The following is a 21,318-nucleotide window of genomic DNA, read 5'->3' on the forward strand; positions in this document are numbered from 1 at the left end:
AAGGATAGAGATGCAGGGGAGGAGCCAAAGAAAATCTTGAGTGTGATCAAAGTAATCAAAACAGCAGGGTCAGAGCTTGCAGGCAAAGAGACCCTTGAGCAAATTAAAATTAAATGCATGACAGACTGCAAGAGAGTAATTAAAGAAAAAAATCATTAGCTAATATGTGAGTGTGGGAGCAATATGTAGCATTTATAAATGTCAGCCTATTATTGTCAAACTGATTGTGATAACTGGTATAATTACCATAAATAAATAGCCTCTACAGTATTGCCAGTAGTACTGCTGGAGTGTCTGAAAATTAAGACTACATTTATAATAATTATGTATCATACATTTAGTATATACTTGTATTTAGTCATCTTTCCTCACTTATACCTGCATACCTGGTTGTAATGTGTAAGTAAACAGCTAGTATTACATCAAATAAACTAAAAAATGCAATTCTGAAAAATTAGTGGTGGGATTGCTCACTTCTGGAAAAACTCACGCTTGAGTGTGTGTGCTACTGGCTACTTAAAAAAGGCTGAGGCGGAGCTTTACTGCTGGAAATGCCAGAAACTAATCTGCATTGTTGGTACAAATTTGTATGAAGGAGTAAATAAAATTGTCTGAAGCGAAAAAGGGCTGAAGGATGCAAAATGTGCCATGAAAGGAGAGTAAAATCTGTGGCCGTGAGGTTGAACAGAACATTTTCAGAACAGATTAACACTTTCTCCCATTCTGGCTGTGATGTCACTCTACCATCTGAATGTTCCATCCATTTATTTCCATGGGGAAAAATTGTTAACAAATTGTTGAATATTTCAGAAATTATGAGATAAATCGTTGAGAAAAATAATTTGCATTATCTCCTGATTGAACCACGTGTTTCTGGGCTCAGAAGAACATATAGAGGGATTTCTTGCACAGCAATCCCACCAATAAAACCACTGATGCCAACACATAAAGGAAACTGAATAATAGGGCAGGTATAATAAATTCATTGTTTTTGTACAGTAGTGATTTCTCTGTAATGGTCTAATTTTTAAGGGAATTGTGCTAATTAACTACTATAAAGAAATACTGACTCACTCACTAATTAATACAGCAACAAGTGGAATTTTCTTGGCCTTGCTGTATAAGTAAAATAATAAGTATTATTATAATAAGTAATAAATATAATAAGTTATTCCTTGACTAAAGCATGGTGCTTGTTCCAGCAGGAGGGGAACCTGACAAGGCAACTTCTTTTTTACTCATGGCTTGTTTTTTCACTTATTCCCTGTTTCATCTCTTTCCTGTCACTCAAGGAAGGCTGTAGAGTATTCTCATGTGCATCTTTAATATGTATCCACCCCCCATTTTCACCCTTTTCAATCAATCAGAAACATTGTATATTATAATATGCGTCTGTTTTTCATCCCTTCCAAAGAGCATATCTCATATTGTTCTCTTACAGGAGATTTCCAAAGCAGATATCCATGTGATGTATCAATGTTTTCACTGTCTGCCTTCGATAATTTACTACTTATCTTGAGCATCAATAACATCAATATCTTCTTCAGCTCTCCTAGCTGATTTAAATTGTAATATGCTTTGGAGTTCTGCTAGAGCTGTAAGAAATGAGCAGTTGATGAGATGAGCAGAACGAAATTGCATGATTAGCATCAGGTGTGGGAGGGCGCACTACACACAATCAACCTAAACACATCAAAGCTTCCTCTCTGCAACCTGCATCTGTCTTGATGTATTTTTCTCAGTCAATGTGTCTTTATCTATTTCATTACCAAATTCATTTAATATACCTGTTTGTCTCTGTGGCCATCACATTGTTATCAAGAGTGTATGAACATCCAGTTTGTCTCATTTATTAGCTTGATTAAATTCTATTGTCCTTCCCTCCATAGGTCTTTTCTATACCTCAAATGTTTATTTTCAGTATTTAACCGGTCTTTTAAAATCATTCAACAACAACAACAACAACATAATAATAATAATAATAATAATAATAAGGTGCCTTGCATCCTATATTAATTTGTTATTTTACATATTATTTCCACACTGCTACCTTTTTTTTATACTGTGACAAGCAGGCTCATCATTTGGTTGATTCATAGTCAAATGTAATCATACATGCACGTGCTTACATGTGCACGTACATACACAGACTAGCACACACAGATTAACATAAACAGGTGTTTTCGTGACACAGAGAGATCTGAAGCCGCTAGTGTCTCATGATTAAATCCATGTCTCGCTGGTGGAGATGCACTCTCAATGTTACTGCTCTCCATCCTCTCATACACACTTGACATCAGCTGCTCTCTTTCTCTCATAGTCTACAAAATGACTAATTCATTAGTTATACCTAACACTCAAAGGTCCTCAGCCCTGTTTCTGAATCTTAGCGCACACACACACACAACCTTGTTTTACTACATTCGTGGAGACCCATTGTTCATGCATTCCAGGCCCTTTACCATTTAAACCACCACAACTGACTGCCTAATCCCAATCCTTACGATAACCGAAAAAAAACGGTCTCAACCCTCAAACAGCCATTTAAACATGTGGCCTCCAGCATCTTGGTCCCCACAAAACTGTCAGAACCCGCAATTACAGTGGCTCCTGGTGTTTGGACCCCACACATATATTAAAGACCTAAAGAACTAACACACACACCACTTGATGATGAGGTAGAGGATTATCCAGGTTGAAGAGCAGATCTGCATAACCATTTGCTCAGCTCTGTCATATTGTGTCACTTTACAGATTATAATTTGCTTGATGGAGTATTAACAAAATGTGATAAAGTACCTCAGGGCCCTATAATCAAATGGTGACCATACAGTGATCTTTAAATCGGATATCTGTGATGTTTTTAGCCACACTCGTCATTTGGTCTGTATGTAGCTTGGCAGCTAGTGGATGGATTGACATTAAATTTGACTACATATTCATGGTCCTCTGAGAAATAAACCTAGTGACTTTAATGAGCCTGAAAGAGAGATGTGCCAGAGAAGAACCCATTAAATTTTGGTATAGATCCAGTTAAATGGGTAGATCAAGGAATTTTTGATAACTTTCTGTAACAAAATAGGATTTACATTTTTGCTAATTTCACAGAAAATAATGTATGGATCTTCATGTAAAAAAAAAGGAAATACATATTTACGGAGTTGAGATCTATGAGTCATTGGTAGTATTGGTATTTTGGTATTTTCTCTCAGTATTGGTGTCAATTCTGTAACTATAGCCAAGTATTACAGAATAATAAAAAAGAGAATAACAGAATAAAAACCAGAACAAACCTACCAGAAGTCATTGATAGTAGAAACAACAGCAAAGTTAATTTCATTGTGTGTGTGTGTGTGTGTGTGTGTGTGTGTGTGTGTGTGTGTGTGTGTGTGTGTGTGTGTTCTGAGTATAGGTGCGAGTCTCTGGTTTGGATCAGTGGATATGATTACACAAAGAGTTGGTCATACTACCACATACTGTTCATGTTCATACCTTGCTACATGGCATTATCCAGTAGGCAATGGCCAGGAAGGGCAAACCTACGGTGACCCCCAGCACTGTCCAGCACTTCACCCCAACGGACTGCTGCCTCAAACCAGGCAGGTTCTCATACCAGATAGTCAGCAGCTGCTGTTGGCAGTTGGGATGGGCAACAAACTAGAGAGAGAGAGATGGGGACAATAAATTTAAATCAATGGAGAATAAAGGGAAAGAAAGCACAGGGCAAGAAAGGTGAAAGAGGAGAGGGAAAGAGAGAGGAAGGGAAGAGAGGATCAATTAGTAAACAGACATCAATAAAGATGTTTCCAGAGAGGCAGCAAACAACTTGCCCCTACACTGAAATGACTCAATGGTCAAATAATGGAAGAAGCTGGCTTTACAGGCTGACAGCAGAGGCTTATTCATGTTGGGGTTCAATATGTAGAAAAAAAATCTATTTCTTTTCCTTTGAGATACTATGGTCATGGTCATTCATACTTGTGTTGTTGTTTCAAATAGGTAACAGAGATAGTGAGGGGGGTGTTCTCTATAACAGACGAAGCTGTTTTGTGGTCCAATCTCCATCCTTCCATTCATTGTGTCCCACCCCAATATCCTGTTAAGATTTTCATGCTAAAAGGAGCGGACCGAATTTCTTAATTTCTATGCAGTATAAAGTATAACACCAATGACATCTTTATCATTAAAGGCATGCATGCTGTACTTGGTACTTTCAAGTGCTTTTGAATAACATCGATGTAACGAGTGTAGAACGGATTAAATTCGAAATTATACAGTATTCATGAAGAAGGCTTCTGGTGCTCCTCTTTATGTTAATATTCAAGGTATTCCTAAGTAGCTGAGTGTGCAAGCTGCTTTTCTATTTAGAGAACATCCATTGTGTATTCATTACTATCAAAATATATTATTCACAGCCACCACTTGGCTTCATTTAGAATGAAAAAATGCCAACAAGCAGGTTGGCAAATCAATTTAAGATACAGTATGCATAAGAAAGCATGCATACAAATAAGAAGCACTGAGTGTTCACATTCATTACTGAAGCATATTTGCTTTATTAGATAAGGCTCGGTCCGGTATTTCAGCATCTGCTGACAATATTACTCCGAAAAATGACGTGACAAATGAAGGCTACCAATGGTGTGGTCAGGCTGGAGAGGATGGATGTTTTTGTTCCAGCTGGAGGAAGGATGTGGAAAAACAGAGCAATCAATGCTCAGGAGGCAGTCAACTAGTGTAATAATCAAACTCTGTGTTTGTGGATTGTTTATCGTTCACATCTACCATCCGAGCAACAGGTAACGGCTGGTCAAACCTGCTTTCCCTTTTCGTTAGCCTCTTTGTTTTCTCCCTCCATCAGTCTTTCACAGCCCTTCACCAATCAGCCTCGGTCATCAGATTCAGGGAACGTTTATCTGAGCTGACGATTGACATCCTCTGCTCCCATCCACGGATCGTATCGAACACACGAACAATGTGCATATGTGCATTCAGTCATTTCTACATTCAAAGGGAAACCACACACAACCACACACACCCCACCCCACAAGGCCGTAGTTAACAGAGTTTCCCACTGGTGTCCAGTGAGCAGTCTATCGACCCATGACATGAACCCTGCCTGCGTCCGGCAACATGCATTACACACAGTCATGCTCCACCTGGTTTCCATGGCGATCTGTCCCTCCCTCCCTCCTCTCGTCCTGTGTAATTAGCTCCCAGAGTATTCGTCACGCTCTCTTGTACAGGATAAAAACACAGCTCAAACAGGCCCACAAACACACTCACATATACTAACACACTAACATTTACACACACACATACACATGGGATTTACTTGCTTGAGAAAACATGCAGCACATGAAGGTCAAACAAAAACCTGTGTGTTTGTGTGAGAGAGAGAGAGAAAGAGAGAGAAAGAGAGAGAGAAAGAGAGAGAGAGAGAGAGAGAGAGAGAGAGTATGGCAGGGTGAAATGGGGAAAAGGGATTTGGTTTGACATTTAGTAAGAACACCTCTGCTCAGCAGGGGATTTTCTCTCTGACACAGAGGCCAGTTTGTTGTTTACACAGGGCCCCCTGAGGTCACACACTGAATAATACACAAACATACTGTATGTACATGTGCACAAAATGGCTCGTAGACACTAGCTTACTTACACACACAGAAATGTTACATGTAAAACACTGCAGTAAAACACCGTTGATATTCTTCCATGTTAATCCTCCTCAAAACATATTCAATTATGGCGCATTGAACCTTTACTTTTGATGGAATATTTCAAACCAACATCTAAAAACAAACCCAAGTAACAAAATAATCCTCATCAATACAGATTCCGTAGCATAATGTGATTCATTCATCAATGAGGCCTTTAAATTTCTCTTCCTTCACATGGATGTCAGCCACATTAGCTGGTATAGATTGAGGATCATACTCAGTGACTCTTGGCAGGATGGAAATGTGGGTCTTCTAACAAGTTCTCATATCAAATCAGTCATCAGTGTATTTCAAAATCTATGAGCATCTTTTGACCGAACTGTACGGTTAAGGGGACAGCTAATCGATGGATTGACATAAAATTAATTGACCATAGGCCAGTGAAGAACCCATTCAATTTTGGCGTAGATCCAGGTAAATGGGTAGCTCCAGGAATGTACTATTTTGTTACGGAAAGTTAGAAAAAATTTCCGTAACAAAATAGGACATTTTCTTTTACATTTTTGCAAATTTGTTTTAGAAATGAATGTATGGATTTCCACCAATTTTACACATCAAGATCTAGATTATTTGTCACATCAAGACTGATACTACGGTTGTGAAAAGAGTTGCACAATATCATCTGTGGCTTTGGGGAGCCTACAAACATCTGAAAGAGTACAGTAACTCTAATTATAATTATATGGGAGATCTTTTACATGTTTTTTTCGTAGTATATGGTTTATTCATCGGTAGAGTTTTGGCCATCTTACCTTCTTGACTTCGTACTTGATGGCCAGTTTGACACGGCTGAGGCAGGGTCGGTTGTAGGGACTTGGGGGGCACTGGTCCACGTCCCCGTTCAATATGGCTTCCACTTCCTCAGTGTCCCGACAAAGGTCCAACACACCCACCACAAAGTCTTTACACTGCATGGACAGCTTACGGTAGTCATTCTGCAAGGGTGGATAGTTTATTGGGGAAGAGAAGCTTGAATTAAAATCTAATGTAAACATCAACTTTGAATCAGTCATGTCACCAGCTGGTTTCAGACAATGAATGCATCATTATTCAGATGTATAAACACAACCATGATGACCAACCATCAAATCATCACTGTGCCTTCAGCTGCTGTCTGTTTTGTAGCTTTTCACACAACCTTACAAAACAAAACTAACCCTTTAACTGTGTTTTTTTCCTCTTGTTTTGAAGGTCTTTCTGATATTTCAGATGGGCTCACATCAACCAGTCCTCTTCGTGTGTCCATCTTATCACAAAGTCACAGTAGCTGATGATTGATTGTCAACTCACCTGACACCTGCTGTTGTCTTTGTAAAATGTAGCCAGATACCTTTACAGTCTTTCTGCATTTTAAATACTTATATCTTGAGGCTGCTTCTCCTGTCCTGTGTGCCTGTTGATCTACTGTAGTGCGGGACCTCTCACTTGAGAAATGTAAACCTCTCTAGGACATTTATTCCCAATGCAATTATAATATAGCTTGAGTGTAAAAAATGGAAAGGGTGATACTGTGATTTGACTCATGACCTTTCCATCTTGACACATCAAATTCAGCTCTCTGCTTCTAACACAGAGATTTTCTTTAGAAATGGTGTTTGCCTCTGGAGGGTGTCCACCTTTTTTATCATAATAGCCGACCTCATCTTGTGTACAAAGAAAAACGACAAAAAAAAAACTACCACAGTGCTATGTGTATTTGTGTTAGTGGTGGCCCTAGTCCTTTGTCGTAGTAATCCGAACAGTAATCTGACATTAGAAAATAATTTGTGTCATACTTCCATGACACAGTACACACATCTGCAGAAACAGCACTCATAAATGCAGTACTGTACAAGAGAAACTCCACAAAAGCAGAAATAGAGGATCCACACTGGTTTTCTACATTTGACATAATCATTTAGCATATTTAGTTTGAATCTACACCTTAAAAAACAGAATGAAAATGTCTGATATTAGAATCAAATCTTGAATACTGCAAGATTACCACTCCACCAGAAATCCAATAAGTAAAAAAAAAAAAAGGCATCTGAGAGACACCCCATGCAGTTGAGAAGAAGAAGAAACAGTGTGAACACCGGAGGTCAATCCACTCATTAAATGAACATAATTGTCTTTCTCGGAGGGGAGCAACAAAGGAATGCCATGGATTTAACAGATTACTAGACAAATTACTGGTGCAGTCTCCTTGTACTCTGTTAATGATATTTGCATAACAGTGGATGGAAACACTGATTTGCATTTTATTTGACCAACATTATCATAATTCAATGAATGGAATAACAGACAATGGAAAGCTGCACACTAATAACTCAGATGCATTTATTTCAATTTATAAATATTTTGGCAAACAGCCTTCTTTGGGATAATAACAGAAACTTGATTGGCATTTACACTAGCTAGCACAGGGGTAGCAGATCAAGCCAATCACCTGGAGGTCAATCAAAAGCCTAACACATGTCCACATTATCAACACAATAAAAACTTTCTTTCTTTCTTTTAATTTTCCCTCAGTTTTTTATGAATTGAAGTGAAAAATAATTAATGTTGCTTATTCAAATCTTGTTGACATCCTTGGTGGAGTGAAGTTAATAATGCGGCTACACTTAGTACGTTATGATGGAGATGTACGTTTTTTGAGAACTGTGAATAAATTCAGTGATAGCGCCTCAATCCTGTGCAGTCCCCAAAGTCCTGAAAGATTTTTCTTGTACCCACACAATCATAATGTGTGGGCATAAGATAATAGAAAATATTGTCTTTCAGGACCCTGGAGGCTTAATGAGCACTATTGTCAAATTTAAAAATTGAATTGAGCTTTTACTACTGGAACATAACTTCACCCACCTCACTACACTAATGCGCAATTCCTGTCAGGCTTTTCAGCCCTATCTCCTCCTGTTCCTCCATAAAATGATCCAGTTTCAACCCTCAGCCCCTCTATCTTGTGCCCCCCCCCCCGTTCACTTGCCACCCTTCTTTCTTACACCACCTCCCCTCACGCTCCTGCCTTGATCTGTTCCTCAGCAGCTGATTCGAGTGGGGAAGCAGTCAGTACACTGGGGCTTATGGCAGGTTCAAAGTCCCTAAGGAATGATTCTCATTATGTATTCACCGCCATCTTGGTGTTGTGTTCAAGCATACCATTGCATTGTGTTGATAATGACACTTTCACCAAAACTTTTGCATATTTCATCCAAGCAGAATCCTCATCTAACATCTTGGGTTCTACTCTCTGTTTGTTGTAGGCCTGCAATCAGATATGATATATTACGTATGTAGAGACTGTACTGTATTCTGATGCACCTATTTATTGACAATCAATATAATTTGCATTCTTTCAGCATTTAATCCTTTTAGTAAGGGAGTTTCTTGTGTTTCTACTCAAATACCAAGCAGCTGCAATTAATACAAATGCAATTAATACATTTTAAAATCCAGCCCATCAGGCTTGGATTTATCATAGAAAAAAAACTAAATTAAACAGAATGGCATGGTTGGTCAAACGACCCATCACTATCTGCAAATTAAAAAGTAAATTCTGAACATCAACCAATGGCAGCTTGCATTTATTGCCCCTTTGGGGACATGAAGAAAAGCACAGCATTTGGTGTATTTTACCTTTAGGCTGCTAAGTGAAAGAAATCAATTACAATCTCATGTCTTTACTTTCATGGAAAAGCAAGGCTTCAGGGTAGTACACGAACAAGAATGCTTTCTTAATCAATGACATTTGCATCTTAATACACACATCAAGAACACGTACATACAGACACGACACACATACAGTCTATGTGAAAATCCAATCACAACTCGAGGTATGTGGTTTTTGCCTTGGGCACTGAGATACAGAAAAGAGAACGATGCTGTGAGATTGAAAATGGAGACAGCAGTGTGCAGCAGAGTGAGAATGGTTACAGATGAGTGGACTGAGGGGGACATGAGCCAATCCTTAAACATGGAGAGAGGGAGAGCAGTGCAAGATAGAGATATGAGAATAAGAGAGAGTGGACATCCACCACTATCAGTCCACCACTTTTTCACTTTCTCACTTGCTGTCTGTCTCAAACTGCATTTGTCTCAATTTCTAACAATATAAACAGAAGCTAAATTAAACTAAAATTGGCATGATAGAAGAGCAGACTAAAATGTGATTTAAAAAATTAAATGACACGCTCCTCTGCCTTACTTTCCCTCTCGCCGTCTCTCCTGAGGGTATGTGGAGGGTTAGTGTCTGTGTGTCTGTGTGTATCCAGAGGCTCTTATGAGAGATTGATCGTCTGTCTTGAGAAGTAAGATGTTTGAAGATAAATGTTAGGCTGTTAGGGGGGTCCTGATGTGCCTTTAGCACTCCCTTCATAAACATCCGATATGCAGCATGACCATGTGACACGTGTATTTGTGCCAGTGGGTGAGAAAACATTTGCTTGCACTTGACCGTGTGTACATGTACAGAATATACATTTATTATTTTGTGGAGGCACAAGGGGACACACAGGATGGGTCCAATACTAGATTCTAAGTCAAAATCCAATCAAAAATGTATTTTGAGGAACACAGGTTTACCTGTGTGACTGGCTGTCTACCATGCATTTTTGTGCTTGTGAAAATCATGAAAGTACTGGTGAGAACCTTGAGTATTGGCTGCTGTTTAACTCAGAAAACCAAAGAAAACAAGCAATAACGAAACAGGGGTGTCGCGATTTGGATAATGTGAATTTAGAACATTTTTGAATAAACAGCACAGTATATTGATGGACCACTTTAAACACCTGACACATCACATCTTATTTGCATTCAGCTTATTGTCAGTCAGTTTCAGCCATCCCTTTATCTGTTTGCTTCTCTCCTACTCTCTGTACTCACATATAAAGTATTTTAATACAGCTGAATGTCCAATAAAACAGTCCTCATTTACATGTTTTTCTGTTTATGTTGTCAGACAACAGAACAAGTTTGAAATAGTGACTGAGATGTGGTCCATTAAGACTAAGACTAAGGGAATAATTCAACATTTGGGAAATTATTCACTCTCTTTTTGAGAGTTACATGAGAAAATCTATACCACTGTCATGTCTGTCTGTAAAACATGACGCCACACGCAGGAGTATCCACTAGCTACCTGACAACCTTTAAAGTGACAAAAAGGCTCCAGGAAAGTTACCCTGAAACCCGAAAAGTTACCCGAAAGTTGCCAAGAAATAGTCCAGCACATAATCCTGCATAAAAACACTAACTGTCAGATTAATCAAACAAGATATAACATATTAATTTGTGAACTTTTTACAGTAAGTGAATTTTTTTTCCTCCAGACAGCCACCTAGGCGGTGTCTCCCCATGTTTCCGTAATTGTTCAGTCCAAGAGGATATAGTGGAGAGAACGGGAATCACTGCGCTGCCCCACGGAATTAATATTGTTTCAAAGGCTTTTGTGGGACAAACGCTAGATATCTGTATGTTTGGAATTCAACCTAACTGTTGCTGCATTTTCAACACATGCTGGTATTGGCATGTTATTGCTGAAGATAGCACATTGTTTGAAAGATTTTGAAAGTGCTTGGGTGTTGTAAAGGTGTCATTAATGTTATAAAGGTGTCATTAAACTTTCACATTAATTCTCAGTGACATAAACCTCAATCTAAGCCCTAACTTTTATTCCTCACATTTGACTTCTTCATAAAAAACAGGACTGTCTCAGGCTATTTGCATACAGTTTTAACATTATTTGATATTTTAACGTAATGAGAGGATGACGTGAAGAGGGACAGGGAGACAGAGGGGTGATAATGAGATGGTAATGAGACAGATGAGCTCCAACACAACTCTGGTCCCTCAGGTGAGCCCTTCTCATTAACTTGTCTGGAGATGGGGAACGGAATGACAAGCAGAGAGGCCGAATGACAAACACAAAGGTGGCAGAAAGATGGAAGAAAGGACAGACAGAAATAAATAGACCACGAGGGAAGAAATGCAGCAACACATGGGCAGACAAAAAGAGATAAATGAGCAGAAAGACGGAAATTGTGATGTAATCAAACCATTGTTTGGTTTCTGTATCTGTTTGGTTCAATTATATGATCATACTTTCTACATTAATGATCTCGACTATAAATGTAATTCAGCACATAATCGTCGGAAGCTGTGCAGTGTCTGCCATTTCAGAGTGAAACAAACAAAACCAAAACTTTCTGCTGGCTTTGGGAATAAGAGATACACAGAAAAAGGGCTCTTTTCTTATACTGTGCAGCACAACACTGTCATAATGCCACTGATCCGGCAAACTCGATTTTAATAGGCCTCCCTGCAGAGAGACAGAGGAAGACACTATTGTTTAGACATTTCTTACAGTTGTTGCCATGCCAAAACCAAAAAACAGTGTGGACAGCTGAGGACAAAGTGGTGATGTATCTCTCTCTAAAAACAGTGATGAAGATGAAGGCCATGTGCAATGGTTGAACTGAGCAAAGGCTCTTCCAGTTTATATTATTGGCTTATCTTTCAAGGTTTTCCTGGAAAAGTTAATAATTCAACATTTAATTGTTTTCTGAATTTTAGCCACATCATACTGTGATGATATGATCCATCAAAGTTGGATTATTTTATCAGTGTAAATTTTTTATGTGAATTTTCATAAATCTTCATACATCTACACTGTATAATGATAAGTGAAAATATCGTAATAATTATCATGATACTGGTTTTATATTACATGGGCCAGCTCGAACACACACAGGCGTATATATATATACATATTTTGAATCTGTTGAGTTTTTATCCACAAGTTTCTCACATTTGTCAGTGAGTGTGGTAGCCTCAATATCCCAAGCCAACTGATAGGGACAGGTTTGCGAGCTGGCAGAGTAAGTGGAAATCATCTTCCTCTCAACCTCAAATCGGTACTTTAAGCTTGCCCAAACCTGTCATGCAATGTAAGTGAGTGGGAATGTTGTACCCCCTGTCTGAGCCAATCAGTCTGCCTCAGGATGGATGCTGGCACATCCAGGTAGGTTTGATTCTTGTTAAAAAATAATTGAGACTTTTCACAGTTGCATTTACAGCTTCAGTTAAAAAGATACTGTGGTGTTTGTGTGTGTGTGTGGGGGGGGTCTGCTACGAGTCAAAGATATAAAGCCAGCCACTTCAAACAACATCATTAACTATAACACACGAACAACTTGACCTTCTCAAACACAGACACACATGCACACATATACACCCTTCTTAGTGTTTTTCTACCACCAGCATTATCATGGAAGCGAGGTTCATTTCAACAACGGCAGTATATACTATGCAATCATTTTTCTCAGTAAAAGTGCACAAAAATTGCTCATATTTTCCATCAAACAAAGTGTTCCACTGTACAAGTCTTATTTCAGCACATCCTGAGGAGAGATTGCATTGGTAATAGCTTCAGAAAAGTAATAAGAAGCTGGTGCCGCACTGAGGAATCCATTCAAGATGAGAGTCTAGTGACTAAGTTCAGTCATTGGCAAGAATGGGTTGAAACATTGACAGAGATGGATCTATACATTTTCATTCAGCTGTGTTCAAATTCTGCCTAAACTCTGATGATGCCAGGACTGTAATCACATTTAAGGTGATTAATAGGATTTACATTTGCATGTCTGTTCTAAATTTAAAAAAAGAAAATGAAAAAGTAAAATAGATAATAAATGTAAAGTAAGAAGCAGAGACCACCTCACCTTAAACTCTGTCTCGATGTTGGCCAGTCTTGCCAGTTCGTTGCTGAGCTCGAGAGCAGTCAGCACAGGGTCTTCACTGCTGAGCGACAGGTAAGCTGCACTGGCCAGGCCCTTGTAAGCATTCATCCTGGAGCGTGAGTGACTGAACGAGTCTTTCTTCTGTTTCTCGACACATTCTGAACACTTACAGAAGTAGTCATGTGGCCTTTCTATGCGTGCGCCCTTTGTCAGAAGAATGTGGACGATCTCGTACTCCTGGCAGTGAGCAGCCAGGATGACGGGCGTGACGTCATGCGAAAAACGTGTTCCATCCTCATCATAAGCGTAAAAGTCGTCATCACGCATCTCCTGCTCCAGGGGGCTTAAAGCCAGTCGCAGACCCCCCCCAAAGGCAGGGTGGGCGAGAATGGCTTCAACGATCCGAACATAACCCTTGGAGATAGCCAAAAGCAGGCCATCTCCTATCCTAGCCAAACCATCCTTCTTTAGCAGCAGCTCGGTCACTTCTAGGTGCTCATTGCCCACTGCAAGCTGTAAAGCATTCTGACCCATGTAGTCAACACAATTGAAGTTAAGGGTTTTGGATTCTTCCAACATTTTGCGGACCACAGGAATGTTTCCGTATTCAGCAGCATCCAGAAAACGCTCCTCCTCTGCAGTGAGGGGTGAGCCACGTTCATTGAACATGTAGGCCGGGCCCCGCACTGCCTGGCGACGCCCCTTCTCCCTCAGTGTGGTGTGCCGGCGATGCATGGCTTCCACCCTGGAGACAGTACAGAGGGGGAGGAAACAGTTAGATGAAGCAAAAGAACAAGGATTAATTTGATGGAGGTAAGAGAGATGCAGAAGATAGAGTGATGAAGTGGTGAGCAAATGATAAAGGCAAGAGTAAACAATGGTACCATTAGTTACATCAAAGTGACTGTGGTTTAACAAGGCAAACAAAGTCATTAATGTCACACAATCAGCAGTGCTTAACAGAGGCTTCCCCGCTGACCTCAGAGAACACTCCCTCATGACATTTGTTATATATCTGTCTCCGGCCAGATCAATGAACCAATAGGCTAGCTGGGTCAAAGCTCACTGCTGGGCCATCTCAGGTCAACAGTTCTGATTGGCAAGGGAGAGATAAAGCTGTCACCTTGAGTCAGTAGTCATCCAAAGTGTCTCTTTGGCCAGTGGTGAATCTGTCTTTATTTATTGTTGCATGTATACAGACAAGAATGAAAATTCACTTCCTGCTCTATGCAATATGTGTCTATTTGTTTTTCTTTGCTAAATGGGGCACTATGTTCACACACCAGCAGGAGAGAGTGGTAAAAAATCTTCATCAATAGGGATTTGTCAAATAGAAGAATAATAAAAAACTAGCTCCATCCACAAAACCCTTGGAAAGAATCACTGTTACTGCAAAACATGTTTCATTGGCTCTATTGTATCTCAGAAACAAAGATCTGTCACACTGCCTGCCTGCACCTGCTGTGTGGTCTGACACTCTGACCCACATAGTTGAAAAAGCCTTGATGTTCCACAAAGCTGGAAAAATGAGAGGGCAAAAGCCTGAGTGACAATGTGGGAGCAGAGCAAAATATACTGGATATGGGTAAGCTCTGAAATGACAAGCAAGAATTGGAAATTAGGAATGGTGCTGGAGAAAAATTATAGCCCAGAACTGTTTGATTTTCCACTTTGAAATAACCAATTCAAATTTGGGATTTAATTTATAAAATGCTAATATGATATTATGTCACTCAGAGGACAACCTGACTGACCCTTAGTGAGTGGTCTAAAAGCAAACATGCTTTTTGCCAACTTTAATCATTTTAAAAGCATAATATGCTCATATTGTCCATACAAAAGACTGTCCAAAGATTTTCACTTTAATTCTGCATGTCTGTGTTATCTGAATAGTGCAGTGACCTTACAAATAACAAGGGTTCCAGTTTCACAATAAGTTCTGCTACTAAAATAAAAAAATAAAAAAACAGGCAAGGTTATTTGTAATTCAGGCCGTTTGTGATTCCCCTTACTTTGTATGTGCATGTGTCCAGGTGCGTGTGTATGCACAGAGACAATGAACATTGAAGGAAAAGGGGAAAATGGAAACCCGTTCATGGTGGAAGTATTCCCTTGGGGCATCAAAGAATGTGGAATCGAGAAGATGAAGGTACCGTGAGAGAGAGAGTGTGTGTGTGTGTGTGTGTAGCAAGTGTGTGCATGTGAGAGAGACTGTGGTTGTCAGTGTGCGATTAAAGGGTATAAAAAGTCTGCAGCTCTTGATTTTCGATTTACACAATCAGCTGTGCCTTAGGCTGCCAATCAATGGTAGATGGCAAAATTTTCCCTTTCTCCCTCTCTCTCTTTCTCTCTCTCACACACACACACACACACACACACACACACAGGTATGCACAAACAATTGCAGATTATCTCACAAATGAACACACGCAAGAATACATATGGGGACATAACATACACAGACAAACACATGTGACAACATCAGCAGCATTAATACACATGTTTAATGTGGACCCAAAATACATCAACTGTAAAATGTGATGCAAACCAATATAATGGCCTTGTAGTAAATATTACCATTATGAAGATTAGAATGGTTGATTTTAGGTGACTGTGTCAGAAAGGTATAATATCATAGTTTGTACTGCTGATTTGCTACAATGCATGGTGCTGTAAGGTGTATCTAACGTCTCTACCAATCCTCCACCTCCACACAAACACTCACATTCACAGACATATTTGTAAGCATTGCAAGGATTCCTCATAAATGAGGGGACAGTCTGGCTGCCAGCCCATTTAGATAACCTCATAGACAGGTAATGAATCGCCATTTTCCATCTCTCTCCATCTTCCTCTCCATCAATCTCTGACATTTTGTGATTCTGATGTGAAATAGAATTTACCTGCATCATTTCTGTGTGGAATTACAGTCACACAGACAGGAGGAGTGAGACACAATGGAGATGGATAGATAGAAACTATGTGTGTTTGTGTGGAGGAGAGAGACGGGGATGAACGAGAAGAAAAATGAGTGAGTAAAGGAGGGTTGTGTATTTGTATGGCTGCTTATATTCAAAGTGTGAGTGATTGTATGACTGTCCATCATATAGTATTGTTAAGACTAAAGTACTTGTCATATTACCATTGTTACACCATGCTTTAATTCGCATATGGGTGTAGCAGAGCATGATGCCATGCTACAGGAAGAGCTCCCATTGCTACTTTCTTACAATACACTGTACGACATATTCCATCTCATCCCACTAGTGAGTCATTTTTTCTGCCTACATGTTGAAATGTCCAGTATTGACCCACATTTAAACAGTTTTATTTACAAATACAGAACAAAAATTGCTAGATGTTTGACTGTCCTTGATGTCCAAAGAGAACCAAAATAATAGCAGTCACTGAAAGCTGCAATGGGTTGTAGAAATTGCCCGTGTCAGCAACCTTTTTCCATTTCATTTGATTTAATGTAAATAAAATTGGTTGACGCAACATCACTATATGATTATAAGTAACAGCCTTTAATCCCTAAACCACAATGCAATGATGCAGCTGTTACTGTGTCTACCCAGCTCTCGTTTTGATGTTGCATCCAAGTCAGAGGCTGCTGCAGATCACTCAGAGAGCCTGTCCAAGCAAGCTGCTCCCTCTCCTATTAACAACAAAACTGTCAGAAAAGGGAGACACTTTCTTGTATAACTGCTACTGGTGATTCCAACTATTACTTAAACTACCGCAACCCATTGCAGATATCTTCCCTTGTTCAGCCAAGGAACTCCAGCCATAGTTGTTTAACATAAATTATATTATATTTGGATAATATTATACTGGCAATAATGGTGATAGTGGAAAAAGCCTCTTGTTGATACAATATATGTAGCTCATTTAAGCAAAACATCTCGCTGGCTCAACTTTAGTTCACTGAGTTATGTGAGTTCAACTTGATTTACATTTTTGTTGTGTTGAGGTGTTTTTGGAGAGCCCCAATTTCTGACACTTCACAATTGGCTACCAGTATTATATAAGTGTTATCAATATCAGCTATGTATTTGGGATGTCAAACCTAAAGGACAATATTCACTGTGAATGATTGCCTAATCAATCTAAAAACAAATGGCATGCTTGGGATGGCAGTAATGCAAATGTTACTTTTAGTATGCTGAAATATACAGTACCACTGATTGGTGTAGAATACTATGTACAATAGTTTAATTCAATTTCATAACAACCAAAAAGAAATGAAAGGATTACTACAAGAGCACTAAAAAATGTAATAAAAATGGAAATGTAAACAACATACTTCAAGTACAGCCTTAGAATATAGTGAAAATCTCATAAACTCTGTATAATCACTTTTGAGTTGATCAAAATGTCCTCTTTCTTGCAGCGGAACATTCTGAGGCTGGGACACCAAGTTATTTATAATCAGATCAAGCAATAAACCAGATTAGATCATTTACTGGTGAACTTCAAACAAAGAGAAGATGTAAAGAAGAATCAGGTTTGAAATCAAAATTTGAGGATAATGAGTGAAAGAGAACTTTTGACTCAGCAGGAATATTTACAGAGCTGACTAATGAGTTAGTACTTTATCAGCGCACAAGCATGAGCATAATACTTGAAAAGAGTTGGACTCTGAGCCATCCCACCCCTCCCCTCTCTCTCTCTTTATCAAATACACACACACACATAGACACTCTGTCAAGCAGTAAATTGCCAATTTTTAAGATCAAAGGTGAGTTGCTCACCATATTTCATTGGAAATGAGAAACAGGCACATACACCCTCTCTTACCCTCTCTTCCACACACACACACACAACATTTAGCCTGGCAAGGCATCAGTGAGAGCATACATGCTTCTTTTCCATGCAAGCTGAACACTGGTGTATCAAAGGGGCAGACCAGGGAAGATCAAAGACCAAACACTGAGGCCTGCCGTGCTCAATATCTGATAGTCACAGCTAAACTGGCAGTGCTACATGAACATCCATTAAGTGTCATAAATCATGTCCCATTTTGTCCCTGTGGATGTTTCCTACATGGATGCAATGAACTGCATCCACCAAATGTTCTTGTGAGCATTCATCTCACAGTGAAGTAGTTAAACATATAACAGCTGAGGGAAATTATATAGACATTACATTGCAAAATGAAAGAGGTTCCTAATCAGGGTTTTCATGAGTGTGTCTGAGTGTTTTGTGTGATGAGTGTGACATTGTGGGGATGTACTGTGCAAGCCAATTGCTGTAGTCTGCTCCAGCTCAGTGTCAAATGGTTTTGCCCAGATACCTTTCTTTTATTCAGACTCATACATAACACACACACACACACACACACACACACACACACACACACACAATCCCTGTTGACCCCTGCTAATGCATTCATGCACTGAAACCAATCAAGACACTGTCTCTCAACACAAAGAAGTCGTAAGGGCTGCAGTGGAAAACACCTAAAGACACACCAATTCATTCAAACTCACATGCCTCAATAGAATAACGTGGGAGAGGAAGAGAATGGAAGCTTCGGAAAATCCAGTTATTTGGGAAACTAAACACAATGCATGAGATAAAACGGTTACCTTTCAGCAAAAGTTATGTCAATATAAAACCAATACAAGTTAAAATACTACTCAGTAAACAGAGTTTCTAATATAGGAAAGCTCCATCTGAAGGACACCAGTTTGCAATTACAAATTCAATTTAAGTATAGAACAACAAAATAGCCTATATGATGATATCTCACTAACATCTGCTGCACAGTCCAGTCCCCTATAAAGCACAGCTGAGTGTTAGCCATTGGTCCACAGCTGTATAGACAGGTGAATTCAGGTGTCTCAGTGAAAACCCAGGCTGCTTTTACTCTACCATCTCCAAAACTGACCTTACGTTGATGACATCCCAGTTGGATTAGTTGCTGTTGATTAAATTCTCTCAACCAAGAATAGTTCTGCTATTTCCAAACTATTGCCCATAGTGTCCTCTTTGCATAACTGCAAATTGCAGAGCTTATAAATAACTACATGGACTCTATACTAGGCCGCAAAACTAGTCACCTTACTTATTTATCATTTCTCTGGATAGGTAAGTTAAAGTTGTGGGTTGATAATAAAAGGGTGCCTCACGTTTGCCGGGTTTCGGAGTTGAACTCGGTGTCTATGTGCTCCACTGAGTAGTGGTTCCCGTAGTCCGAGAGCTCCGGAGCCCGATGGAGTCTCTGTCCGCGGTGCTGAAGTCGCTCAGCGTTCGCCGCGCCTCGTCCTCTCCACTTGGGAAGCGGGTCAGCGTAACGGTCGCAAACTGCATCTAACCGCACATCCTGTCCGGAGCGAAACGGAGAACCGGTATCCCCGGTATCCCCGGTGCCCTGGAGGAACTTGCTGTGCGGCGTAAAGTGTGGGGAGTCCCCAGGCTCCCGGTTCTCTGGAGAAGGGTGCAGACACTCCGGAGAGGCGAGGTAAGGTGGGTCTGTGTCCCCCAGCAGCGGAGAAGCGGAGGAGAAGAAGTCTAGGGGCCGCTGAGAGGAGGGAGATCCTCGGGGAAGACAGACAGACAGAGGCGGGGAGGGAGACTCAGAGAGATGCGCTCTTTCTCCGCTGTCGCTTTCTTCTCCCTCGTCAGACATTGTGAGAGTTCGAGAACAACATATACTTTAAATTATATTAGTTAAGTGACAGACATTTAGCGATGTTGGTCAAAGTTTCGGCTGCACAAGTTTCTTCTGAGCCGCGCTGCAACGATGAACCGAGCCTCCACCTTTGCACAGGCGCGCTCGCACTAATTAGAGAGCAACGAGAGTGCGCGCGCAGGGAGACAGCCCTTTACAAAATGGAAGAAAACGTACAAGTGGCAACGCCACAACATAGCTTAACTTACACACTGCATTGCCCCACAAAAGTGAATACATGCATTTATTGTGGAGAAAACCAGTTGAGTATTTGAAAATGCCCTTGTACTTGTAAAACAGGTTTTCATTGCTGTTTAAAGTAGTTAGCCTATGTGAAGACAAGTAGACTACACATTACTTTTTACCTCTTAAGAGAAGACAGACAGAAAAATGAGACACACCAAGTGCCAAGTGACCCGGGCAGTAGGCTGCTATAGCAAATAAAACCGGAATACAAGAATAAAACAACAAATCAGGTGAGGGGTGAGAGAGAGAGAGCGGAGGAGAGAATGACAGAGCTGGAGGTTAGGTTGAGAAGTGAAGGGGTTAACATGTCCACCTGTTGTTGGCCAATTACCGGTCCTGACATAATCTTGTTATTGCTTCAGAGAACAAACATTTAATACTTACAGTAGCCGACATCTAGACTCAGTGATGAGTTTATCTTAGGACATAGTGTACATGGAGTCTTTGCTTATTATTTGGTAAGTTTACACAAACTTGAACACAAAACCTTTTAAAGGATTCTGTCTTTAAATGTAAAGAGAGAGGATATCCAGTGTTTAAATGTCACTGTGTATCCTTGTGTGTGCGGTCCTGTAATTAAAGGCAGAGACCCATTAGTCACGATGGAGACTTCCTGCACCCCCATATAGATAATAACCAGTCCTAACGCAGCTCTTTGATCTGTCCTTGTGTTTATGCATCAACCACACACACACACACACACACACAAACACACACACACACACACACACACACACACACACACACCACAAAAAATCAAATTAAAACACATTACTGGTTTCACTGGAGTTTATATTTTGGTAGAAAGCAGTTCTGGGAACACTTGTCTGGGATCTGTAGCTTATTTTGAAATATTGGGGTTTTGTAAAAATTAAAAAAAAAATCTTAATGACTTACTCAACTTACTTATTTTCCATTCTTATTAGGTGAGGTGCGCGAAACACGCAAACATCAGTTTATA

The 21,318-nt window shown here is 39.9% G+C and overlaps 1 protein-coding gene across 1 annotated transcript in view; it reads right to left on the minus strand.

Annotated features, from left to right (window-relative positions):
- trpc7b (transient receptor potential cation channel, subfamily C, member 7b) overlaps positions 1 to 20,141 on the minus strand; it is a 47,034-nt gene extending 26,893 nt beyond the window's left edge. Inside the window, exons 1-4 of the mRNA XM_023416701.2 lie at positions 19,570 to 20,141; positions 13,418 to 14,180; positions 6,470 to 6,652; positions 3,493 to 3,657 (exon numbers count right to left, since the gene is read on the minus strand). Coding sequence (XP_023272469.1) covers positions 3,493 to 3,657; positions 6,470 to 6,652; positions 13,418 to 14,180; positions 19,570 to 20,069 — 1,611 coding nt within the window. The 5' untranslated portion in view covers positions 20,070 to 20,141. The remainder of the gene's footprint in view (positions 1 to 3,492; positions 3,658 to 6,469; positions 6,653 to 13,417; positions 14,181 to 19,569) is intronic.
- Between the last annotated feature and the right edge of the window lie 1,177 nt (positions 20,142 to 21,318).

Source organism: Seriola lalandi, unplaced genomic scaffold (assembly GCF_002814215.2).
Source record: "Seriola lalandi dorsalis isolate HSWRI2012SDOR001 ecotype SW California unplaced genomic scaffold, Sedor1 jcf7180002054569, whole genome shotgun sequence".
NCBI classification, from domain to species: Eukaryota; Metazoa; Chordata; class Actinopteri; order Carangiformes; family Carangidae; genus Seriola; species Seriola lalandi.